Here is a 27,413-nt window from a genome sequence, read left to right as displayed (position 1 = left end):
GCTATCTAATATAAATATAATGCAGACCATGTGTGTAATTTTACATTTTCTAGTAGTTACACTTAAAAAAACAAAAACAGGTGAAATAAATTTTAATCTATTTTATTTAACCTGGTATATTCAAAACAATATTTCAGCATTTAATCAGTATAAAAATGAACAAGATGCTTTATACTTAAAACATATCAATTCTGACTAGCTACGTTAGAAGTGCTCAGTGGTCACATATGATGGTGGCTGCCCTATTGGACAATGCAATACAAAACATTTTGAGAAATATGAAAAAAGCAGTTCCAGAATTACTGGTGAAATTAAAATACCAAAAGAATTCAAGATCGACAAACTAAGACTGTTGCTGTGCTTTCACAGTCTTTAAGGACTGAAGTAGAAATACTCTTTTTCTGTTGTTCATGGAACACGTTTTAATGTAGATAATTGCTAAACCATTTGTTGCAGCAACAAATCATTCTGCACATTTTCAAATATATTAAGTTTTGAATATATAATCCAAGTAACCCAATATAGAGGATTTTCTGAAGGTGAGATGTTAGGACCCAGAAAATGGAATTTATGTCTCAGGTATTGGACATCCATTATCAAACATCAAGTCATATAGAATTATTTTCCTTTAAGGAGGTTAGTAATTAAAGTTTAGTTTTTTGTATTTGTCCTTTCATATGGAATGTTTTAGGTGCTATTTAGTGAGAAATATAATGCTTATTTTCTTTATGACATGTTTCAAATATATCTCAAATGTGTGATTTAGAACCTAACTGACTACAGGAATAGTAACACATTTTTCTGATGGCTGTGAATAGAGTAAGATTCCTTTTGTTTTTTGTTTTCTTGCCTACTGTAGACGCAGGATTTCACAAAGATGAGGAAAAATTAGACATGATAAGGTAGGAGAAGTAACAGACAGCAAATTGGATGTTGTTTCATACAAATTGTCATAATGACCTAGTTGTATTTTCACATCTTTTATTGAAGTTATATATTTATAAAATTTAGTATTTCATTTAAAAATATTTATTTTTTAATAGAGATGGGGATCTTGCTGTGTAGACTAGGCTGGTTACAAACTCCTGGCCTCAAGCGATCCTGCCATCTTGGGTCTCCCAGAGTGCTGGGATTACAGGTGTGAGCCCCACAGCGCCTGGCCCATTTTTCAGCATTTTTGTAGGTTTATGTACTTTGCGACTTGGGTTTAAGAAAGTGGTTATTGACACTGCCACATATTGTAATCAGCTTGGTAGATTTTAGAGCATCAGTCTAATGGTCCTACCCTAGACCAATTAAAATGCACTTCTAGGATCATCTTTGACTATAACCCTGAAAGCGGAGTCCTGAACTAGGGAAATGTGCTACTTGTTTTATTGATTTTTAAAAATGCATTAAACTTAATACTATAAGGAATGGTCTTTTAAAATGGTGGAAAATAAAGTGGAAATTTTAAATTTATCATATTAAATCATATGATTTGTTTTTATTTCTGTCTTTAGTCCATTTCTCTCATTGCACGGTTGTATTCCTATTCTGATTAGGAAATTCTGAGATCATAATAATCTTAGGTCTTCTTGTATTATTTACCCTGTATGTATCATCACATCTTATAGAAAGATATTTAAATGTAATCACACTACTGTGATCTAGTTCAGACACCTTCATGTTCTAATTGCTTTCATGTTGGTATTGAAAGATTCTATTAGGCATTTTATGAAACGTATTATTTGCAGTAGATATTTCTTTATTTTTTTTAGTTTTTTTTTTTTTTTTATTTTGAGATTGAGTCTTGCTCTGTTGCCCAGGCTGGAGTTGTGGCGTGACCTCACTCACTGCACCCTCTGCCTGCCTGACTCAAGCAGTTCTCCTGTCTCAGCCTCCCGAGTAGCCGGGACTACAGGTGCACGTCAACACACATGGCTAATTTTTAAAATATTTTTAGTAGAGACGGGGTTTTGCCATATTGGTTAGGCTGGTCTTGAACTCCTGACCTCAGGTGATCCACCCACCTTGGCCTCCCAAAGTGCTGGGATTACAGGTGTGAGCCACCACGCCTGGCCTGCAGTAAATATTTCAAGAAAATTTCATAAATGAAAACATAGGTAATGTATTTTGATATCTCTTGGACAAATTATAACAAGTTTATATTATAAGAAGAGTACTTTCAGTTTTAAAAGTAGCCAGAGAACCATAGTTTTAAACCTAAAACATACCTACCCCTTTGGAACATCAAGCTAACGATACAGCAGGTTAGAAGTACCAGACTTTCCTTTTAGTTTACTTGTGCTTGTTGTGGTATTTTTGGAGACATTACTGTTGCTAGCGCCACCTAATTTGTATTCTGAAATTATCGAAGGCTAAAGCGGATAAAACTGTTTCTTTTGTTATCAAAACAGGATTAGGTCTAATTTCTTTTTCTACTTGATGTTGAACTCAATTTTATGTATGAGACTTCTTTTAAGAATTCCCTTAATAGTGAAGTGTTTGCTGCTGTAGCTCCAATGTACACAGGTGATTATATTCACCAAAAAGACGAACTGTAAACTTGTTTGTTTCTTTTACTAGTTATCTTCCTTTCTGCTCTGTCTCTTCATTGCTTTCACTTTTCCTAAAGTAGACTCACTGTTTATATGCAACCTTGGTTTTGCATAGTATGTTGGAAGAGTGTGGGGCCGGGATTGATTTAGGATTTGGAGGTGTAAAGTTTGCCAGTGAGACACCAGACCTTCTCTGGCTGCTTTTAAAACTGATAGTACTCTTGGGCTGTAAGAGTGACTTTGATCATATTTAACAACCAGCAATAGAATATGACTTTTAATAGAAAGTGGCTTCTAAATAGCCTGTCCTCCACCTGTCATTATTGTTCTTATTTCCCCATCCCACAGTCCCTGTATAACCTACTAGCTTGGACAGTTTACCTGAGAAATTGGCCTCAAAGCAGAAAGAAATTTAATGCTAATATTAAACGATTTTGGGGTTAAATTATTTTTCCTGGGTTCAAATTCAGTCCCTGCCAGGTAGTATTTTTTTAGTTTCTGTAGTATTTGATAGCAAGTTGGTTCTATTTACAAGTTAATGATTACATTAGGAACTCTTTTGCTTTTAGTTCAGTTGATAGATTAAGGGGGCATTATATAGATTTTTTTTTAGTAATTTTTAGTAACTTTTATAAGTGAAAAAATTCAAAATTCTAGGTTATTACTGATGGAGGCATTAGTGTATTTCATGTCATAGTTCATTGTTTATTGATGAATTCATACACAGATGCAAAAAGAGACAATAGATGCTGAGCAGAAAAAAAGTTCAGTAAGTGCTGAACAGAGTGCTTAACATAGCACTGAACAGAAAGGAGCATGATCTTCAATTACAGTATAGAAAGTGCTGGATTGTAGGCGGAGAGCCCATATATTATAGGGGCAGCTAACCTTTTCTGAATGGTGTAAGTTCTTGATCAAAGCTAAGATCTGAAGGACAATTTAAACTTTGGTAATTATAGCTATATTTTAGTTTTAAGGTCTAAGGAATATACTAGATAATTTGTCAGAATATCAAGTATAATGATAATTTTTCTTCAGAACTATAAAATTACACAAAGTCTGTCTTTTTGAAATGAGAGAAAATTTTGGCATCAAAGCTAACTTTTAAATTATGATGAATAATACATAATTACCAGAAAATTCCTATTTCTGAAATAAAATTATTCAACATTATTTTTATCTTAGAGTATGACTTTCTGTGTCATATTTTTGAGAACTGTCTACTGCCAATGTAATATTAAACTATCGACTAAAAGGAATTTAAGATGTAAGCCAAATCTCAGAGAAAAACCAACGGAAATATTGAGAGAACTAAATTTAGATATCTCTTGCTCCCCACTTCCTACCACTAAATACAATTGCAAACAATAAAATGTCCCAGGTGGTGATGGAATGAGAGGGTACTAATGTTGTAAGAGAGATGATTGTTCATTGGGAGTACTAAGGAAAGGTCTCCTGATGAGAAAATATTTAAGGCCATACCTGAAGGGTTAGAAAACGCCAGACATGGCTGGCCGTGGTGGCTCACGATTGTAATCCCAGCACTTTGGGATGCCAAGGCTGGTGGATCCCAAGGTCAGGTGTTTGAGACCAGCCTGACCAACATGATGTCTCTACTAAAATACAAAAATTAGCCGGGCATGGTGGTGCACGCCTGTAATCCCAGCTACTCATGAGGCTGAGGCAGGAGAATCACTTGAACCCGGGAGGTGGAGGTTGCAGTGAGCCGAGATCGCACCACCACACTTTAGCCTGGGTGACAGAGTGAGACTCCATCTCAAAAACAAACAAACAAAAAAGCAGCAGACATTTATTGAAGGGCTGGAATGGTATAGTAAAGTGTTCTGAGTCAGTTGGGCTCTGATTGATAAAGAGCTTGGCATGTTTGAAGGACAGCAAGGAAGCCAGAATAGCCGGAGCATAGTAGCAGGAAGACAAGTGCCACAAGATGAGGTTGGAGAAAGGCACTGGGAAAGGTTTGTCTTTTAAGTGCTTTGAGAAGCAGTTGAAGGTTTGAAATAGAATAGTGACTTGCTTGATCACATTTGTACTTGCGCAAAGTTCCTCTGGCTGCTGTGGGGAAAGGCTTGAGTAGATGCAGGCTGGGAACAGCATAACCAGCAGTAGACTCTTGCAGCATGTTAGGCGAGAGATGGTGGTGGCGACAACTGGGCTGCTGGCGGTGGAAGTGACAAGAAGTAGAAGGATCAGAGACAAAACTTGAAGATAAAAAGTCTTGAATTTACTGATGATCTGCATTGTCGAAGTGTTGGGGGAGAGGACTGAAGGAGCAGAGGAGAGTGACAAGGGACTGGGTGCCATTTATAAGGATGGGGAAGACTGGGATGAAACCGGTTAAGGGAGAAATTTTTTAAACATGGCAAATTTAAGAGGTTTTGTGTGAGAAAATGGAAATGCTAAGAAGAAAGTTGAAAATCCTGCTAATTTGGAGATACCTGATTAAAACTAGATACAAGAATGTTAAGAGGCAACAACTTCCAAGACACCCTCGTTGTAGATAATACCATTTCGGGTCTAGGCTCAAGCCCTGGGAAACTCCAGGGCTTTGGAAGTCAAATACAGGAAGAACATGGACGGGAGATGAAGAAAGATTAGCGAGGAAGTCAGTGAAACATCCACAGGTGTGCTGCTGCCAAATCCAGCAGAATAGTATGCCACATGTTAGGAGCATGAGTAAAATGAGAAAAGAGAAATGGCTTTTGACAATACAGAGGTTACCTAAGACCCTGGACTACTAATAGTAGGGAAGAAGACATAGGTACAGATTCAAGTTGATTTGAGATTATGAAAGTGAGGTAATTGACCTGCAGTGGTTGCTGCTTAGTGAAATCAGCATAGTGATTACGTGAGCTAGGTTAGAGATTTGATGGGTAAGAAAGAATACCCAAGGGTGATCCTGGAGGGAAAATAAATAAAGTCTTTGCTGGAGAGAGTGAGTTGGATAGCCCGACTTCAATGTCTGTGGATTGAGTTTGTGACTTAAAAATGAAACCAGTCTATTGCTTGCATGGCTTTTCTTAAAATATTGTTATTCCATTACCTGTCTCTTACTCCAAGAGTAGTCACATTCTTGTTTCTGGTTATTTTAATTCCTGGTGGTATTTTTATGTGATTAATGAGATACTACTTGTTAATTTGATAATATTCTAGAAACCCGGTAAGTACTATGTACTTTGTCTTAAGTTTTGGTTACTTAATTGGTAAAATTATAGCATGCACCATTGATTTACCTAATTCAAAATAGATTATTTTATTGTTTGACATTTGTCTTGTGTTTTTCTTTAAAATGTTATCTTTGTGGAGTAAACATTTTTTTGTATGCTGTTTAGCATCTTCATCAGATTAGTTCAGGGTGTTGCTGAATATGGTTATTTGGAAGTAAAATGCTTTAGTTTTAGTTATATAGCTTTTAATAAGATACTATTTTCTATATAATTTATCAGATACTTTAGGCATTTTAATTTGCAAATTTAGGACAATTTGCTTTAACATTTCTTCATATTTGTCCATTGGATGTAATTTCCACAAATATTCATTTCCCTAAGTAAAAACTGAAACCCAAACCCACAACTAATGGTCACTGAAGAAGGAGTGATTAAATGCTAACACAAATAATGGTATTTGTATTTTAATGTTACCAACTCTCCACAGTTTAAAGTTTATGCATTTATCGATTGCTTATGTTTCTCATCACATTCTTTGGCCTACTGGTTTTGGTCGTTTATGGCTATAGAATATAGAATTCCTTATGGTTATCCATTTCTCCTTTTAAGTAGAATGATAGTTGTTAGAAGAAAAATAATCCCCCAGTACTTTCTTCTAGTGTTAATCCTTAAAGTGTGATTGACCTTTATTTACTTTTTGGTGCGGTAATTGCAGTTCATGAGTCAATGTTGATGTCATATAAACCTTAATTTTTAATGTTTCATTGTAGTGATGTCTCAGCCAGAATTAAATATTTAATGTAAATTGTAGCAGCAAACATTTAAGTTATTTAAGTTATACTTAAATGTTTAAGTCACTGTTAGTGATAAGCTTATTTTGCCTTCCTTGAAGCAACTTGTCCTAAATTTCCATACGTTTGCATTTGTTTTTGCTGTTCTAAAATTCCTTAGTTGCTGGCTTTGACCTTTTATGTTGCTGAGTTTTACACATCTATTTTCTCAACTGCCATATCCTAGGGGGCTTGGAGTACCCATAATACAGTGAGCCCACCTTCCTGGTCCCCAGACATTTCAGAAGGTCGGGAAATTTTTAAACCCAGGCAGCTTCCTGGCAGTGCCATTTGGAGCATCAAAGTGGTAAATAAAATTGCATTTACATTCATATATCATTTCTGTCTGATTGTTTTGCCCTACTGGATGTTAAGACACTTTTTAAATCTAAAAATTTTAATGTAAAGAAATAATATGCATTTAAAAATCAAGTATACATTTTTAATACCTCTTTTTATGGTTAATTCCTTTTGTTGTGATTACTACTGTTTTTACGAGGGAGAAGTCCTTGACATGTAGACCAAAAGGTAATTACGGACATTTTCATTCACGATATCATAAAACTTTGTTGCTTAGAAAAAAGCAAAAGAAAAACTCCATTAATTTATTATGTTCTCATGGAGAAGAAATACCAAAATTGTGGCAGATTTCATTGTCTGTGGTTAATACCTTAAAGTGACAGGGCTTTTCCCCCCATGCCATTGGTTGGTGACTCTGTCAGTCCTTGAAGTAAGTAGTGTGATGCATTTTGAAGAGAAAAAAAATTAATTTGGAAAAGTATTAACTCAAAAGTTGAAATACCTCATTGACTAGAGGTGACAATTTTTCTTCATCTTCCATATTTAATATTCTGGAATATGGCTGTTTAATTTAGACTCATCAAGGATTTTAAGGAATTCTAGATTATACTTTATTTTCTTTCATGACTGGAAGAACAATTCTTTTTTTTTTTAATTTCCTTACCTCCCCCGATATCATCCAAGATATTGAGGTATAAATATTTTAAGAGTCATTTGACAGTTTTGTAATATAGACCACCAGTTTTCACTTTTTGTTTTTCTGGGTCAGCATTTGATGTTGGAGAAAATAAATTGAGAGATTACTATAGTATTGGTTTTTAATCACTGACTTAATTTTTCAAAAATCTTTAATACCAATTTAAAAACAAAACAAACTTGGCCAGGCGCCATGGCTCACGCCTGTAATCCCAACACTTTGGGAGGCTGAGGTGGGCGGATCACTTGAGATCAGGAGTTCGAGACCAACCTGGCCAACATGGTGAAACCCCGTCTCTACTAAAAATACAAACAAATTTAGCCAGGCATGGTGGCATGTGCCTGTAATCCTAGCTACTAGGGAGGCTGAGGCAGGAGAATTGCTTGAACCCAGGAGGCGGAGGTTGCAGTGAGCCAAGATCGCACCATTGCACTCCATCCTGGGCGTAGAAGCGAGACTCCATCTCAAAAACAAACAAACAACCCAAAAAACTAAGCTGATCCCATACATCTGTTGTTGAAAGAAGCTGATGCATCTCTCAAGGGAGCTCAAGGAGAGCAGGTTAAGAGAAGACAGGAGTGGCAGTTTGAAACTGGAAGCTGGCTGTATTTATTACATCCAAAGGGAAAAAAACCATTCCTCCCGTTCCTTTTATTCATGTGTATCTATTTTATGCTTACAGTATCACCATAAAGTTTTACTTGGAAATCATTCTGCTAAATAGGGAATAAGTTCATTTCAAACTATGATAAGGGACATCAGTTGAAGATATGACATATTATTTAACTTGTTGGGAGGGAAACATCAAAGTATTTTCCTGAGCATCTGGATAATTTTAAATATACATAATTCATCTACTTAGGTAGGTGCCAGGTTTTTTCAAGGAGTAGTTAATTAGTACAAACAAGGGTGGGGGAGCAGGGAGCACCATACTCTGGTTCTTAAATTATCAGGGAATTTAACTAACACATTTTCCCATACGTTTATTTTTTGTGTAAGAAGTCAGATAAATTGTTTCCATTTCAAGTATTTATTATTCAGATTATTTAAAGCAAAGCTTTCACAAAGCCTTTTGCCAGCTTTCCCATAATCCTCAAATATTTTTTCCTGGCTGGACGCTTAGGCTTACTCCTGTAATCCCAGCACTTTGGGAGGCAGAAGCAGGAGGATCACTTGAGTCCAAGAGTTCTGGGCTGCAGTGAGCTGTGATCACACTACTGCACTCCAGCCTGAATGACAGAACAAGTTCTTGTCTCAAAAATAAAAGTAATAATAATAAATTTTCCTCTAAGTACTATGGTGAATGAGGTAGAAATGTTGAGTTCATAAGAGAACTGTTGAATAGTGAAGGAAACTGACTTAATTTTAATGACAGGAAGAATACTGTTACACACTAGCAAAAATGAACTTTCATGCTGATGTAGCAGTACAGAATATGGTTCCAACCCAGGGACGCTGGAGCCAGACTTGCTAGATAAGTGACTTTGGACAAGTTACTTAACCTTTTTACTCCTCAGCAAAGTCATCTAAAATGGGGATAATAAAACCTGCTATATGGGATTGTCGAGAGTAAAAAATACTTAGATTAGTACATAGTAAGTACTCAATAGATACTAGCTATTACTGTAATCACTGCAAGACCAGTTAATGAGAGAGTTCTTCCTTATACGTACTCTATATTAAATATAATTTGTTGCACTTCGAAATATCTGGATTAGGCTATAGTTGTTGTAGCCACCGAGAATGTAGGAGTGGGAAAGAGAAAAATCATGCAAAGGCTTGCTGAAAGCGTTCACAGTGACAGGCCCAAGGTATGATTCTAAGGTTGTAAACATTTTATATTTAGATTTTTAAGTTGTGGAGTATGCTTTTAAAGATACAAATAATAAGCCAGGTTTCTTAATACTTACCTAAAGAAGTGTTTGTGTAACATTTGATAAAATGTTTTATCTCAGTGGCATTTGGATTTAAAAATTCTTTTCGGCTGTCACAGAATGTTGACTTTTCCTAATCTGTTACATAGGGCCGTGGGTCTGGATTTCCAGGAAAGCGGAGACCTCGAGGTGCAGGACTGTCGGGGCGAGGTGGCCGAGGCAGGTCAAAGCTGAAAAGTGGAATCGGAGCTGTTGTATTGCCTGGGGTGAGGCTTGCTTCATGTATATTTTCTCTAATCTAAATGTCAGTTGATGAAAATCTCACAGCAAGTTGTTTTGATCTTAAGAATCATATAAATAGGCCAAAATGTTTATTTTATTTTATTCTGTCTCTATTTTGCTTTTTTTTTTTGAGCCTCTTTTACATTTTCTTGTATATTTACTTTCTCATCCTTTCTCTTTCCTTACCTTCCTCTTTGACTCCTTATCTTTCTATGCCAACCCTCTCTAAAAAGTCAATGTGTAATATAGTTGCTCTTTTATTTAAAAAATTTTAAGATTGATGATATTTGCTTATATCATGTTATGAGGCTTTATTTATATGTGCATTACAAATATATTTGCTAACTACTAGCAAACATTTTGTGTAATAACTTCACTATTTTATTAAAATCCTATTTTTAAAATTCTGAAATGTCATTTTAAGTACAAGTGAAATTGTCCAAGTTTACTACTAAACCAGAAGGAGTAAGGAAGCTTAGATTCTTGTCCTTTTTTCAAAAAGAAAAATTTTAAAACAAGGCTTATTGAGGTATAGTTGATATAAGCTATATTTGACATGTACAATTCCATAAGCTTTGATATATGTATACACCCTTGAAAACGAAACCACAATGATGATAGTGAATATATTCATCTCCCAAAGTTTCTTCATGCCCTTCTGTAATTTTCTGCATTCCCCCTGCCATCCGTCCTCGTCCCCAAGATTAGTTTGCATTTTCTAGAGTTGTATGTAAGTGGAATCATACAGAATTGTATGCTTTTTGGACTGATTTATTTCAGCACAATTATTTGGAGATTCATCTATGCTGTTGCTGTTTGTTAACAGTGTACTCCCTTTTCTTGCTGAGTATTAATAAAACTGTGGATGCACCACGGTTGTAGACCTGTGCACTTTTTTTTTTTTTCCTTCTTTTTTTTTCTGAGACAGGTTCTTGTTCTAATTCCTGGGCTGGAGTGCGGTGGTATGATCATAGCTCACTCCAGATTCGACCTCCCACCTCCGTCTCCCAAGTAGCTGGGACCATAGGTGTGTGTCCTACTACATACATCCAACTACTTTTTAAAAATTTTTAATAGAGACAGCATCTCACTATGTTGTCCAGGCTGGTCTCGAACTACTGAGCTCAAGCAGTTTTCCCACCTTGGCTTCCCAAAGTGCTGGGATTACAGCCATGAGTCACCATGCCCCAGCCTGTAGTCTTACATTCTTGTAATGTCTTCGTCTGGTTTTGGTATCAGCTTAACTCCAGCTTCTTAGAATGAATCAGGAAGTATATTCTCCTCTTCAGTTTTCTGGAAAAGTTGTGTAGTAGTGGAAATATTTCTTCTTATATTATACATGAATTTATTAGTGAAACTGTCTTGGCCTGAAATTTTCTTTGTGGGGTGGTTTTTGTTTTGTTTTCTTTTTTTTTTTTTTGTCTTTTGAGATGGAATTTCGCTCTTGTTGCCCAGGCTGGATTGCAATGGCGTGATCTCGACTCATGCAACTGCCGCCTCCCAGGTTCAAGTGATTCCCCTGCCTCAGCCCCCTGAGTAGCTGGGATTACAGGTGCCCACCACCACGCCTGGCTAATTTTTTTTTGTATTTTTAGTAGAGACAATTTTTCACCATGTTGGCCAGGCTGGTCTCGAACTTCCAATCTCAGGTGATCCACCTGCCTTGGCCTCCCAAAGTGTTGGGATTACAGGCGTGAGCCACCGCGCTCAGGCTGGAGTGCAGTGGAGTGATCTCCGCTCACTGCAGCCTCCACCTCCCAGGTTCAAGCAATTCTCCTGCCTCAGCCTTCTGAGTAGCTGGGATTACAGGTGTGCACCAACATGCCCGGCTAATTTTTGTGTTTTTGGTAGAGATGGGGTTTCGCCATGTTGGCCAGGCTGGTCTCGAACTCCTGGCCTCAGATGATCCGACTCCCGAAGTGCTGGGATTACAGGATGAGCCACCGCGCCCAGCCTATGGGACAGTTTTTAGCAACAAATTTTCTTTCTTAATAGGTACCTATTTAGGTTATCTGTCTCCCCTTGCATAAATTTGCATCTTTCAAGAGATTTGTTCATTTTGTCTATCTTGACAAATGGAATGGAGTTGATCATAATATTTCTTACTATTTTAATACCTGTAGAATCTGTAGTGATTTCACCTTCCTTATCCTCAATACTAATAATTTGTATCTTGTCTTATTTTTTTCCTGATCAGTCTGGCTAGAGATATATCAATCTTACTGATCTTCTTGAGTCAGCCTTTGTTTTCATGGACTTTTCTCTATTTTCTTTCCCCGTTCTGTTTTATTGATTTATATCCTCATCTATTTTTTCCTATCTTCTCACTTTGAGTTTAATTTGATCTTCTTTTTTTGTTTACTCTTTTGTGTCCCTGTTTGGAAGGAACATTTGTGAAGTTTAGGTCAGAGCTTTCTGTTCCTTGACTTATATCTGTGGTCTAAGAAAATGAAATATCTATCACCTTCTGAATAAATCACACTATTATCTATGCAGGCAACAATAACACTTATTTTCTCAAAGTTTAACTTTGCCCTCAAGGTAATTTATTTTTCTAGCAGTCTAAAGGTCATGAAATAAATTATAAAATAAAAACAGTGGGTCCTCAAGCTAGATGATACTGTTTTCTTTCTTGCATGGACAATTATTTTAAAATATTTTGGTTTTTCTGCACTTATTATTTAAATATGACTCTCCACCTCCCACTTGAATCTAGGGACATTGTAATTTTTTATTGCAGACTTTGTTTCTGGTTTATACTGGGAATATATTGTTACCATTTTCAGTGAAAGCATTCACTGGTTAAATTTCCTTTTAAAAATAATAATGGATCTTTACAATTTCTTTGAGCTGCTCAGTGTGTATAAAGTGTTGAAATTTCTGTTAGTGGTTGGGAGGTAGAAATAGATACTTTATCTCTATTTTAGCCATTTCCACAATTATGTATCTTAATAGTCTTCTCAATGCATCATTAGTCCTATGGCTGAATTAATGATTACTTTTAGTGGTCACTTAATTTCTTACTGATCATGATGATTCTACTTTTGTGAATCATCTTGGATGATTCTCTAAAATCTTAGAAAACTAATTTTGAGGTATGCATATAACACATCAATACATTTTTTCTATTTACAAAATTAAAGCATTATAGGTAGATCAGAATTTACCATTACTAACTCCTCAGTCCTTCTTATTTCCCTGTTACCAGTTTGGTATATTTATATATTAGGTTGATCTGTATGAAATTGCCAATATTATTTCTGAACTGATGAAAAGCAGCAGTTTCTTATGATTCAACGTTTTACATGTGCCCATAGACTACATATAATGACTTTGCATGTTTTTATAAGTGCTACACCTCACATACTGTTCTGGAATTTATTTTTTCACTCAACAGTGTCTTTTGATAATTTCTTTCATGAGAATCCATATAAATTTCTGCCTCCTTGCTTTTAAAATGTTGCATAATTTTCTAATGTTTGGATTTGCCATTGTTTTACTTATTCCGTAGTGATGAATATCGGCATTATTAGGGTTCATATGACTGTAAATTGCTCTTATAAAGCATTAGTACTGTCCATTAAAACTGCTTTTACACCGAGCGCGGTGGCTCATGCCTGTAATCCCAGCACTTTGGCAGGCCAAGGCGGGCGGATCACCATGTCAGGAGATCGAAACCATCCTGGCTAACATGGTGAAACCCCATTTCTACTAAAAATACAAAAAAATTAGCCGGGCGTGGTGGCAGGCGCGTGAACCCAGGAGGCGGAGCTTGCAGTGAGCCGAGATCGCGCCACTGCACTCCAGCCTGGGGGACAGAGCGAGACTGTCTCAAAAAAACCAAAAATACTGCTTTTAAATGTATTTGTTTTGAAAAATACTGAGATGTAGTCCTTCTATTTAGTTTGCCTCCCTCCCTCCCTGCCTCCCTCCCTTCCTTCTGTCCTAACTTCCTTCCTTCTGTCCTTCTTTCCTCTCTTCCTCTTTTTTTTTTTGGAGATAGGGTCTTGCTCTGTCACCCAGGCTGGAGTGCAGTGGTGTAATCTTGGCTCACTGTAACCTCTGCCTCCCGGGTTCAAGTGATTCTCCTGCCTCAGCCTCCTGAGTAGCTGAGAGTACAGGCGTGTGCCACCACGCTTGGCTATTTTTTGTATTTTTGGTAGAGACGGGATTTCACCACGTTGCCCAGGCTGGTCTTGAACTCCTGAGCTCAAGCGATCCACCCACTTCAGCCTCCTAAAGTGCTAGGATTATAGACATGAGCCACCACACCCAGCTGGTTAATCTTCTTTCAGTTGTTCCTCAAGAAAAGTAATTCTATTGTTTTATGTTTTGACCTTGAACATAACCTGTTGTGTTTCAACTCTGTCTTTCCAGGCTTAGGTTGTAAGCTTTTTAAAGAAAGAGGATTGTATTTTATGATTTTGGCACTGTCCTCCTTGTCTGCTTCTACAACTTCTAGTTCAGAGCTTTATTTTGTTTCATAATCACTCTAGAAATTAGTAACAAACCAGTGGGTACTTAGTTGATGTAGTCAAATAGAACTAAGTCCAGACTGAACAATATTGGTTGATAATCATTTGGATAATACTGAAATTTTGATATTATTCAAAATAATATTCTAAAGTGGTATAATAGAAATATAATGAGAACCACATATGCAATTTAAAACTTCCTAGTAGCCACGTTAAAAAGTTACAGTGAGCTGGGCGCAGTGGATCACTTGAGGTCAGGAGTTAGAGACCAGCCTGACCAACATTGTGAAACCCCATCTCTACTAAAAATACAAAAATTAGCTGGGTGTGGTGGTGGACACCTGTGATCCCAGCTACTTGGGAGGCTGAGGCAGGAGAATAGCTTGAATCGGGAGGCTGAGGTTGCAGTGAGCCGAGATTGCACCATTACACTCCAGCCTGGGCAACAAGAGTGAAACTCCCTCTCAAAACAAAATAAAGGTTATAGTGAACAGGCTAAATTAATTTTAATGCCTTCCATTTTGACTGATATATCTAAAATATTACCATTTCAACATGTAATATATAATTACGTGTTGTATTTTATGCTTACAGTACATCTCTGTTCAGACTAGCTACATAGCAGATCCCAAGTGTGTGTCACTAAAATAGAGTGATAGATTTGTGTGTGTACATACATATAATATTATCATTTATAGTTTCTTGATTAGAATTCTGCATGATCAAGTCTTGCTAAGACAGGTTTATTGTATTTTCTCATTACTTCTTGGTCTATAGGAATTCTACCTCTAAAGAGAGAATTAGTTGAATAATAAAATGTTATGACTCCATTTTATGGTAGTATTTTAGCATTAATAGTATTTGGAATTGTTATTCTAGACCTTAGCAAAAATATATGTTTTGATTATGAATTTTCTGAAGCTTTCCAGTTAAGTATAAAACAAGTGAAAAATATAACTTCGTATTTTGTGTATTTTGCTTTTTATAGGTGTCTGCTGCAGATATTTCATCAAATAAGGATGATGAAGAAAACTCTATGCACAATACAGTTGTGTTGTTTTCTAGTAGTGACAAGTTCACTTTGAATCAGGTTTGAACTTAACAATTTACTGTCTTCCTCATTGAATTCCTCCTTGCACATTTCTGCTTTATCTCATATACAGAAGTCATCCAATATCTAGCTATAGAGCTATATTAGTTAGGAAGGTATTTTTAAAGTAAAATTTGTAGATTTTTAGCTTAGTCTCCATTTAAAATATGTTCTGTTTTCTTAACTTCAGGATATGTGTGTAGTTTGTGGCAGTTTTGGCCAAGGAGCAGAAGGAAGATTACTTGCCTGTTCTCAGTGTGGTCAGTGTTACCATCCATACTGTGTCAGTATTAAGGTAAACATCCTTAAATTGAATTAACAAAAATGTAGTGAATTTTTATTTGATTTGAGTGGTAACATGAACTCCCAGTTCTCACAGTTAAGTATGATGAATATTATACATATGTGACAGTATTTAAGTACTTTAAATACTGCTTTTAAGGGTTTGCTATCTCAAGAAATTTGCTCCTCTATAAATCTTATATTGTACTAATATCCTGCTTTTGTCTTGAAAAAGTAAAACATAAAAATATGTGCATTTAACTTAAAAGATAATTTATACTATTCACAAAGATTTTAGGTTTAACTGATTCATTTTGTCTGTTGATTTAAAAAGCTGAGAACTGGAGTATTTAGTAAAAAATTATTAGCCCATTCTGTTCTTTCCCACATTCTCTTTCCTCTATGCTCACTCGTATACAAAAAGACATTTTCTCCTTATAGCCAAAAGAAACAAAACAAATGTCATATTTAATGCAATTGGTAATAATCGAGAGTCAGCACTGCTCACTTTCAAGCATTTCAGGATAGAGGCTTTCTGGGGAACCTTTTAAGTGGTATCATGTGCTTGGTTTTAAATATGGACAGGTCTCAATACTTCAGTAGTTGAATCTAAGGTTTTTGATGTTTTCTTTTTAAGAACTCAGTCTTAATAAAACTTACATATTTGAATAAAGTGTCATGGCCACTGGAAGCAAGCATGGAGGTATAGCTGTACAGCAGAGGTCTTAATGTACTCCACAAGTAAATCTTTTCTAGTACTGCCATACCGTGTACTATAAATACTAACCTCAGTTTCAGTGATAGGTCATGAACTATGAGTGATTTTTATACCTTTCTCCCCTGCCCTTCAAACATGACTGTATTATATCATTGTCAGTAAAATGTCAGTGTAGTAAATAAATCAACATTATCTCCCTCAGAATTCTTTGTTGATAACTACACTAGTATTTCTTTTATAGGGTATTACAGGTTTTTGTGAACTTAGGAATCAAAATGAAAGATTATAATTAATACTATCCAAAATAGAAGACTAGTACGGTTAATTTATGTAGTCTTTTAAAATTAGTTGCTCATGGTATTTGACTGAAAAAGAGTATATAAAGCCAATTAAAAAATAGAGTTATATATGCATAAAATATGTTTCTTCTTTGTACTTTGTATAAAAGTTGCTGTTACTAGATTTTGTGTTTTAGAATACTTAGTGTTTTGGACCAAAGGAAATTGAATAAGATCCTTTTCAAGGTAGTAATGTATTTCTTTTAACCCATCCAACACTTACCGAATTCCCATTTTACAGATGAGTTAAATATGACTTACATAAGTTAAGATTGGACAATTAGTTCACTGTCAAACACCTAGTTACTGGTAGAGCTAGAATATGAATTCCTATTTTTAAAAGTTGTATGTGGTTCCTTTTATACGATGACGCTGTTTTGGACAGTGTAGGATACTGCAGTCTCATTGATTGAGAAATACAGCAGTATCTAGAAATATACTAGGGATATTTGAATTGACTCAGTTTGAATTTTTGTTGTAGGAGGCAATTGTTTGTGGATAAGTTTGATACCTTTGAAGCTTCTTTTTAAGCTTGCTGGGGCAAGTCTAGAAAGCCTTCACTCTCAGGTGGATGTTTTCAGACTTTATGGTTTTAGAACCTTAACACTCTTTAAAATTCCTGAGGACTCCATAGTTTTTGTTTATGAGGATTTTAACTATGGACTATTCACCATTTTAGGAATTAAAACTAGGAACATTTTATAACCCGAGACTACAGAAGCACAACCTGCATAATGTCAATGTAATGATATGATACAACATGTAGCCTCTATAAATACCACTGTATAATTGTGAATGAATTAAAGTGAAAAAAAGGCAAATTAAATCCTAGTATTATTTAAACTTGTTTTAACCTTACAGGCCCACTGGGGTTCCCTAGACCACACTTTGGTAGCTGCGGTCCTAGCATTAGTTTAACCCTATACTTAAGACTTGGCCTTTCTGGGATCTCTACTGAATTCTACCCCCTGTTCACCATTGTCTTTGTACTCTGACTGGTTGGGCTTCACTTGTCTTTGAGCCTTTTGCAAGCTCGGTAACTGTGCAGCTTACAAATTCCCAGTAGGTGTACTTTCCCCTGGTTGGGGGTCTTTGGCCTTATAGCAGTGCAGCTTGGTGTTCTGCCAAAGACTTCAGGGGAATCCTTTAGATTTCTGGAGCTCTTAGTCCTTGTGCTTCTTCATTTTGAGTACTGTGTCCTGCACATTCCACTGCCTCACCTTCCCTAACCCCAGGGAGGCCATGGATTGTTCTCTGATGAGGTTCTCCTTCCCTGGGCAGCGGTCTGGAAACTGTTTCTAGGTGGAGTATCACAGGACCCCCTGAGTGTTTCCTTCCTCTCAGAGACCACTGTCTCCTGTACTCTGTGTTGTCCAATATCTGAAAACAATTGTTTCATACATTTTGTCCAATTTTCTAGTATCTTATGGGAGAACAGGCTGGTCCCACCTACTCCATTATAGTTGAAGCATGTATCCGTATTAGATTATAAAACATATCTGTAACAATTTTGGACAGGGTACCATGAATGGAATCCTGGATGACATCTTGTTTGAAAAAACTTTTAAAACTAAGCCTAAACTGGTTCAGCAGAAGAAAAAAATGACTTGATAGTACAACCCCAGTACCTAGGTTAAAAGGAAATTTCACAGAGGGAGAAATTGTTCAAGTGTTGAAGTACTAGCAATCAAGAAACACAAACACTAATGTTTCCGTTAGATTTGAGAATAAGAAGGTCTTGACAAGCCTGGCTTAAGCAGTTTTGAATGGATGTGGGCGTAGAGACCATAGTGGAGTATGTTGAAGAGTGAATATAAACTGAGAAAGTTGGAGAGTTTGGTTGTAAAAGGGGCCACAGGTATCTGTGAAGAAAACTTAGGAGGAATGAAAATAAATATTTTAAAAATTCTGCCACTAAACACCTCAGATCTGTCTGCCACTTTATCTTCAGATCATCATTGAAGCCAGGGTTAGGCAGACTGGCCCATAGACTAAATCTGACCCATTTCCTTTGTTTGCAAATAAACTTTTATTGAAATATGGCCATGTTCTTTTGTTTACATATATTTGTAGTGGGTTTTGCCTTACACTGGCAGGGTTTTTATAAAGTTGCAACAGGTCATATGGCCCTCAGAACTTTCTGTTTACTCTCTGGCCCTTTATTGGAAATGTTTGCTGGCTACTGCTCTAAGCCACTCTGATCTTACTCCTAGGCCATTTCCTTCATGTGGGCAAATAATATATTAACTTGGTAATCTAAGACAAATTCTTAAAAATCAATAAGCTAATCAAATTAATAAATATACATGTTTAAAAATCAAATGACATGAAAAGCTTTGTAATGGGCCGGGCGTGTTGCCTCACACCTGTAATCTCAGCACTTTGGGAGGCCGAGGCAGGTGGATCACTTGAGGTCAGGAGTTCGAGCCAGCCTGGCCAACATAGTAAAACTCTGTCTCTACTAAAAATACAAAAATTAGCTGGGTGTGGTGGCTCATTCCTGTAGTCCCAGCTACTCAGGAGGCTGAGCCAGGAGAATTATTTGAACATGGGAGGCAGAGGTTGCAGTGAGCTGAGATCACACCACTGCATTCCAGCCCAGGCAACAAAGCAAGACTCTGTCTCAAAAAAAAAAAAAAAAAAAAAAAAAAGCCTTGTAATGAACAACCAACCCTTGTATTACTTTACCTCCATGTCTGAGGCAATCACTTTTCATCTTTTCAGGTCTTTTTTCTTGTAGTTAGTGCTATAGCTCTAAATGATAAACTGGTTTACTGCTTTATCAGTGCTAGATTTTTGTCGACTTTCTGCTATGAATAAATCAATTCTGATTTAGGTCTTAAAATACACCTCCTTCCTTCTCCCAATATAGTTGTATTACTGTGTTTAGTTCAATTAATAAGGTGTTGATTTTGACTCAGTGAATGTTCACTGCAGATCTAAATAGTGTACTATGAGTTTCTTCTGTCTTTCATGGAGTTTTTAATAACAAGAAAGTAATAGTGACTCTCCATTTGTTCTTTGTTTTTGCCTACTATACAACTATCATATAAGATTATTTTTTAAAGTACCATTTTTTTCTGGGAAGAGTCCTACCCTCCTCCTGGACATTCCCTTCTCCTGCTCTGAAACATGCCAGTAGCTTCTAGGTGTGTTGTTCTCATCCTTAAACTTTCTTGGCCTGATGTCTTTTGTTGTTGGATCTGTTGGTTTATAGATCCCAGATCTTCCTTTTCTTTATCCTCATTCTGTTCCACATATCTCTCAGTAACTTTATTGGAAGGAGAATGAGGGAGCTGAATTTTGAGTCTTCCTGTGTCTACAAGAAGTATTCTGTCTTCACACACAGTTGCTTGTGTAGCTAGGTTGAGAATTGTACTTTGAAAAGTGTTTTCTTGTAGAATTGGAAACTTATGCATCTGGATTTGGGAAGTTTGGTGTCATTCTGATAGGTGTTCCTCTGAATTTAACTCTTTTGTTTTCTTCTCTGGTATCTTTTAGGCTTTCATGTACCTCATGATCTGAATTTTTATTCTCCACCCTCATTGCCTGCTGTGTCATTATCATGTGGGCACTTGGTTGGTTCTATCTGTACACCCTAGTCTCTTGAGATCTTTAAGAAGTTCCACAATCTTAATATTACATGGTGTGACTTCCTTCAGGAGTTGATTAGGGATTTGGAGATTCCCAAATATTCTACTAACACCCTTGAGAGAGAGAAGAATAAACAGAGGAGTGAATGTGAACCTCGGAATTCCTAGCTTCATAGTCTAAATAGAAATCCTCTAAGATAATAAAATGTCCCTAAGAACTCATGTTTTACATTATTATTTTTTTTTGGTATTTTTTCTATTGATTTTAAGCATGGAAACGTAGATGGAGATTTTGTTGATGTATTTTCAAATTATGTATCGGTAATAGGGAAACTTACTTGATTTCTTTAAAATGTGGTCACTATATCTATAAATATAGTGGACATTAAATGTACAGCATAAGGTAATTATGTGGACTTTAAAAAGGCATTAAAATATATGCCACTTTCTATTATTCTGCTCAGTAGGCTCCTAAAAGTGCATATGAACATGCCCAACCCAATATTGGGCCTCCGTAGGTGCTCAATAAATGTTAGTTGATTGCCTCTTTTCTGCTTCTAGGTACATAAGCACCATACTAATTTATATAGTATATTTGATTATGTTAGGTTAATGCATAAATCACATGGATTGGTTGTTTCTTTTACAGATCACTAAAGTGGTTCTTAGCAAAGGTTGGAGGTGTCTTGAGTGCACTGTGTGTGAGGCCTGTGGGAAGGCAACTGACCCAGGAAGACTCCTGCTGTGTGATGATTGTGACATAAGTTATCACACCTACTGCCTAGACCCTCCATTGCAGACAGTTCCCAAAGGAGGCTGGAAGTGCAAATGGTACTCTAGGATTTGTTTGCCTTGCTAGTCTTTCAAGTTCAGAACTTTCTCATACCACTTTAGTTTTTAAAAATTAGCCACATCTATTTAATTGAATAATACACGTATGCTATGATAGATATCACTAATCAGAAAAATTTTCACATACACATTAAATCATTCCCCCATTATGTTCGTATGTAGCTTCCTGAATTACAGTAACTGAATAACTAAGAAAATAAAATTGAGACTTTTCGGGGGGATTTGGATTTCAGGTGTGTTTGGTGCAGACACTGTGGAGCAACATCTGCAGGTCTAAGATGTGAATGGCAGAACAATTACACACAGTGCGCTCCTTGTGCAAGCTTATCTTCCTGTCCAGTCTGCTATCGAAACTATAGAGAAGAAGATCTTATTCTGCAATGTAGACAATGTGATAGGTATTGTGCTATTTTTTCATCTTTTTAAAGCTTTTCTCTTTGAAATGTAGCAAAAAGAAAATGGAAAATAGCTTTTCCTTGATCATAAGTTTTAGGTACAGAACTTTTTGCTTTGTAGATTTTTAGTCACCTAGAAACTTACAGAAGTGATTTCCTGTTTTGAATTCTCAATTCCGACTAAAGTTTTTTTTTTGTTTTTGTTTTTATTTTTAAATTTAGAGACTGAGTCTCGCTCTGTCGCCAGACTGGAGTGCAGTGGCACGATCTCGGCTTACTGCAGCCTCCGCCTTCTGGGTTCAAGCAATTCTTCTGCCTCAGCCTCCCGAGTAGCTGGGACTACAGGCGCCCGCCACCACACCCAGCTAATTTTTGTATTTTTAGTAGAGATGGGGTTTCACCATGTTGGCCAGGATGGTCTCGATCTTTTGACTTTGTGATCCACCCACCTCGGCCTCCCAAAGTGTTGTGATTACAGGCGTGAGCCACTGCTTCTGGCCGAGACTAAAGATTTTTAATTTAGGCCTTTTTGAGGGTTTAGAAATCCCTTGAAATTAGATGGAGAATTATTGCCTTCATCTATGCCATTTCTTATGGAAGGTTTCTGAATCTTTTAATAAATTATGAAGAATATCTAACACATTCTGTTCTCCTTAAACCACTTTTTCTTAAAGCTCTAAATACTAGATATCTAGATATTAGATACCACCTTCTGCCTGCCCTACGTAATTATGTGGAATTTCAAAATCAAGAATATTTCGTTGCTTTCATTAGTATATTGTTGTACTCTTTTAGAAGTTAAGCAGTGAACATATATTATTATTAATAGTATTATTTCATCAGTAGTACAGTATTCTTGGGACTCTGCCTACTAATTCTTTGTTCCAATGCAAGACAACTTTTTACTTTATTTCCCAATTACCATTCAACATTGCTTTACATGAGATATATCTACTTCAAATTAGATGCATTGCATGGAGCACATATATGCTAGCACTGCCATTTGCAGTATTTCTGAATACCTTTCTGTTTGCTCTAACTAGCTTCCTTGCTGTCTGAAATATTTAATATATGATGATAAAATAATTGGCTTCCTTATGTAATGTGCTTTGCTTCCTCTCTAATAGTTGTTCTTACTCCTTTTATTTCCTTCTTAGCTCTATGAAAGTTTTCTGTTAATAGGGATAGTTAGGAGAAAAGGGCAAGGTAGGAGGAGCATGTGAGGCTTAGGGCTTTTAAGTTTGAAGACTGTCAGTGTTACAGGTTTTAAAAGGTAGCAGTTCTCAGTATATTCCATTTTTTAAAAAACATGTACAAATATGGTCTTTTTAGATGGATGCATGCAGTTTGTCAAAACTTAAATACTGAGGAAGAAGTGGAAAATGTAGCAGACATTGGTTTTGATTGTAGCATGTGCAGACCCTATATGCCTGCGTCTAATGGTAAGAGAATAATTTAAACTGTGAGTCTGCACTCTTGTACCACTCACTTGCACCTTACTGTCCATAACCAATGAATTAGCTTAGCTATACTCTATTTTGTCTTTGTGAAACTTACTTTGACAAGTATTTTACAAAAAATATTACTTTTGGTTACACATGACTTATCACAACTTTTAATAAAACAATTGACATGAAACAATAAAAAGCATATACTTTAGATGTAAACTATAATTTTGCTTCCAGGGAACATGATCTTGTAGTTATTGACAGTATGTCAAAATCCAATATATTGATTCTTTCTTAGCCAGGTTTTCCTCCATGACTTGAGTATTTCCTTCACCACTTCTTGTTTTGTTGTTGCTTTAAAAACCACTTTTAACTTTAGTGTTCAAACATTTATTTTAATAAAATGAGTATAGAAACAAATTTTAATCATATATAAGTATTTAAATACACTTTACTTTTTCTGAAAAGAATTACCTGGATTTTTTTTTTTTCGTTTCAGTGCCTTCCTCAGACTGCTGTGAATCTTCACTTGTAGCACAAATTGTCACAAAAGTAAAAGAGCTAGGTAAAATTTGAAATGCTTTACGTAATTTAATTAATTTACTTTGCTTAATTTTTACATAATTGGCTTACCACTCGTCAAACCTGCTTCAATCATATGGGTGTTCTATCCAGATTCCCTCATGTTGGTAATCATTTCCACAATGATATATAAAATGTCGTCCAGCTTTACTGGGGCAGTACTCCTATAAATTTCAGCAAGTTGGCAACAAAAATAACAGCTCTTAGAATAACCATTAATGCCATACTTGCTTTGGTTTCATTGATATATTACTGTGCTTAATTATCAGTTAGCAGAAAATATGGCCTAGTTAGCAAACAGATTTCTTTTAGAATTAATTCAATCTCTTAATTTTTAAAATAATAAATAAACTTAGTATGGTGATTAATATGATATTCTTATTAAACAATCATTCTTTTGAATACTTGTATTTAATAGCACCTGATACAAAAACATTTGGATAGTACAGGAATTGTTCTAAGGAACAACAGTTTTGTACATTTAAAATTAAATCTGCAGGATTTGTACTTATTTATTACCTCTCCCTATTAGTAATTATGTTGATACTCTGATTTTTCCAGATGAACTTCTGGAGTATTCTTTCTTCTCTTATGTAAATAGATCCCTATCTTTTGATCTTTTCTAGGAAAAAGCTCATAGTGGATTAGCTGAGCATTGCGTTTAGTTGCAGTGCTTCTAACTCTTTTTATTGGGACATGAAAATAGAAATGCCAGGAAGACTTTTTTTTTTTTTTTTTTGGAGTCAGAGTCTCGCCCTGTCGCCCAGGCTGGAGTGCAGTGGCATGATCTCGGCTCACTGCAACCTCCACCTCCCGGGTTCAAGCGATTCTCCTGCCTCAGCCTCCCAAGTAGCTGGGATTACAGGTGCATGCCACCACACCCGGCTAATGTTTTGTATTTTTAGAAGAGACAGGGTTTCACTGTGTTATCCAGGATGGTCTCGATCTCCTGACCTCGTGATCCGCCTGCCGCCTCGGCCTCCCAAAGTGCTGGGGATTACAGGTGTGAGCCCCCGCACCCGGCCTAGGAAGAACATTTTTTAAAAACATGCAGCCTTTTTGCCTATAATCCCAGAAAATTTGACCTATTGTTCCTAGTTTTTATTGGGTATCATGAAGTTAATTATTCATGCATTTCATAGATACGTAATTGCTTTCTAGAACTACGGTCACATTCCCTTGACATGGGTATTTTGGAACAGTAATCAGTCAAATTTAAAATGAAAGTTTAAATTTTTATTCTTGGGATTTTGTAATTTTAGACCCACCCAAGACTTATACCCAGGATGGTGTGTGTTTGACTGAATCAGGGATGACTCAGTTACAGAGCCTCACAGTTACAGTTCCAAGAAGAAAACGGTCAAAACCAAAATTGAAATTGAAGATTATAAATCAGAATAGCGTGGCCGTCCTTCAGACCCCTCCAGACATCCAATCAGAGCATTCAAGGGATGGTGAAATGGATGATAGTCGAGGTAATACTAATTTATTTTCCATGAAATATGTGTGCAAGAATTAAAGCATATAAAGTAACTTTTGAAATATGTGTATGATTTACCAAAGGGTAAATCACACTAACTTAGATAACCCCTGATGTGACCCTTGCCATTTCCAAATGAGTGATCTTCTTAGACCTTGCCTTTTCAGGTTCTCTTCCTTTCACACATTTTAGAACAGACCTACCTTTCAGAAATCTCAAGGAGCACCGTATCTTTGAAGATCACAGGTGGGGAAATACAGAGGGCTTGACTTTAGGTTGCTAGATAACATAAACCTTCTCAGATACTGTGAGCTTGGATAATACCATGTTTAAGTTAATGTAGAACTTGATGCATACATTCTAGAAATGGAAAAGCTGTCATTTAATATTACTTCAGGTATAACTTCATATTCACCAGTGTGCATCATAAACTATTGGTTTATAAACATTTTCTTGATCGATGTAAATGTAACATTTTTCTAGCTGAATTTTTTTTTTTTTTTTTTTTTTGGGTGGGGAGACAGGGTCTCGCTCTGTTGCCCAGGTTAGAGTGCAGTGGCACGATCTTGGCTCACCACAACATCTGCCTCCTGGGCTCAAGTGTCCGTCCTACCTCAGCCTCCTGAGTAGCTGGGACCATGGATGCGGGCCACCACGCCCGGCTAATTTTTGTATTTTTTTTTTTGTAGAGATGGGGTTTTGCTGTGTTGCCCAGACTGGTCTTGAACTCTCCTGGGCTCGAGCCATCTGGTCTGCTCAGCCTGCTGAATTCTTGAGATAGCAAAATATTTTAATAGTAATTTAAAATCCAATATGAGTTATATCCTAAAGAGGATTACTATAGGTTTGCTCATTTTTGGGGCGGATATTTATTTTCAACTGATTTAGAAATGAAGTGATAATTATTTCTGTTCCATTATATTTTATTTCATAGGTTTTTTTTTTTGTTTTTTTGTTTTTAAGGGGCTATGTCTTGTTATGTTGCCCAGGCTGGTTTCCAACTCCTGGGCTCAAGTGATCCTCCTGCCTCAGCCTCTCAAGTAGCAGGTACTACAGGCATGTGCCACTGCAGCTGGCTTTGCGACAATAGAATTTATTGAATACCTACTATATGTCAGATGATGGAAATCGTATCAGTGTACAAAGCAGGTAGAATTCTCTGCAGAGAGTTTATATTTTAATGTTAGGTAACCCAACTCTTAAAAAAAAAATCAGTTAATTATAACATGTTTGGCAAGTCCCATGGTAAAAATAAAGTTTGATTAAGAGGAATTGGCTGGCTGGGCACAGTGGCTCACGCCTGTAATCCCAACACTTAGGGAGGCCAAGGTAGGTAGATCACTTGAGGTCAGGAGTTCGAGACCAGACTGGCCAACATGGTGAAACTTCATCTCTGCTAACAATACAAAAATTAGCTGGGCTCAGTGCCATGCACTTGTAATGCCAGCTACTCGGGAGGCCAAGGCAGGAGAATTGCTTGAACCTGGGAGGTGGAGGTTATAGTAAGCTGAGACTGCACCACTGCTCTCCAGCATGAGTGACAGAGCAAGACTCCATCTCCAAAAAAAAAAAAAAAGGAATTGGAAGTACAGATGGGTGTTTAGGGTCCATATGAATGGAAAGCAGTATTTGAGCACAGATTTTAAAGAGGTGAGTGAGTGAGCCACTTGATTACCTGAGAGAAGAGCATCCCAGACAGTGAGGAAGCCAGTGTAAAGGCTCTGGGTGAGAGTGTGCTGAGTTTATTTGAAGAGTGTTGTGGAGACCAACAGAGTGAGCAGAGCAGACAGTCAGAAGGTGAGAAGATTAGAGATGGACAGACAAGAAGGGCAGTTCAGTATATCTCAACACAACCATAAGGTGATGTGTCAGTAGTTTGTGCTTAATAGCAATGGAATGGGAGGCCATTGAATGTTTCTGAAAAGAAGAACACCATGATCTTATTTATATTTTAAGAGGGACACTCTCCTATGATATAAATAGATGATTAGGCGCAAGAGTTATGGCAGGTAGATCAGTGAGGAACAGTGGTCCAGGTGAGAGGTAATTGTGGCTTTGAAAAGGTATGTCTTTTGTGGCCGGGCTCGATGGCTCGTGCCTGTAATCTCAGCACTTTGGGAGACCAGGGTGGGTGGATCACCTGAGGTCAGGAGATCAAGACCATCCTGGCCAACATGGTGAAACCCTGTCTCTACTAAAAATACAAAAATTAGCTGGGCATGGTGGCACGTGCCTGTAATCCCAGCTACTCGGGAGGCAGAGAATTGCTCGAACCCAGGAGGCAGAGGTTGCAATGAGCTGAGATTGAGCCACTGCACTCCAGCCTGGCAACAGAGTGAGACTCCATCTCAAAAAAAAAAAAAAGATATGTCTTTTGTATGTTCTTTTTTTTTTTTTTTTTTTTTTTTTTTGAGGGGGGTCCGCTCTTTTCCCCGGGGGGGGGGGGGGGGGG

The 27,413-nt window shown here is 36.8% G+C and overlaps 1 protein-coding gene across 1 annotated transcript in view; it reads left to right on the top strand.

Annotated features, from left to right (window-relative positions):
* KMT2C (lysine methyltransferase 2C) overlaps positions 1 to 27,413 on the top strand; it is a 199,030-nt gene that overhangs the window by 82,123 nt on the left and 89,494 nt on the right. The window contains exons 13-21 of the mRNA XM_025378764.1: positions 6,743 to 6,862; positions 9,576 to 9,692; positions 15,172 to 15,273; positions 15,464 to 15,568; positions 20,854 to 21,035; positions 21,290 to 21,454; positions 22,784 to 22,893; positions 23,399 to 23,464; positions 24,744 to 24,956. Coding sequence (XP_025234549.1) covers positions 6,743 to 6,862; positions 9,576 to 9,692; positions 15,172 to 15,273; positions 15,464 to 15,568; positions 20,854 to 21,035; positions 21,290 to 21,454; positions 22,784 to 22,893; positions 23,399 to 23,464; positions 24,744 to 24,956 — 1,180 coding nt within the window. The remainder of the gene's footprint in view (positions 1 to 6,742; positions 6,863 to 9,575; positions 9,693 to 15,171; positions 15,274 to 15,463; positions 15,569 to 20,853; positions 21,036 to 21,289; positions 21,455 to 22,783; positions 22,894 to 23,398; positions 23,465 to 24,743; positions 24,957 to 27,413) is intronic.

The sequence above is a fragment of the Theropithecus gelada genome, chromosome 3 (genome assembly GCF_003255815.1).
Source record: "Theropithecus gelada isolate Dixy chromosome 3, Tgel_1.0, whole genome shotgun sequence".
In the NCBI taxonomy this organism is placed as follows: domain Eukaryota; kingdom Metazoa; phylum Chordata; class Mammalia; order Primates; family Cercopithecidae; genus Theropithecus; species Theropithecus gelada.
This window is presented reverse-complemented; position numbering and strand designations above follow the sequence as displayed.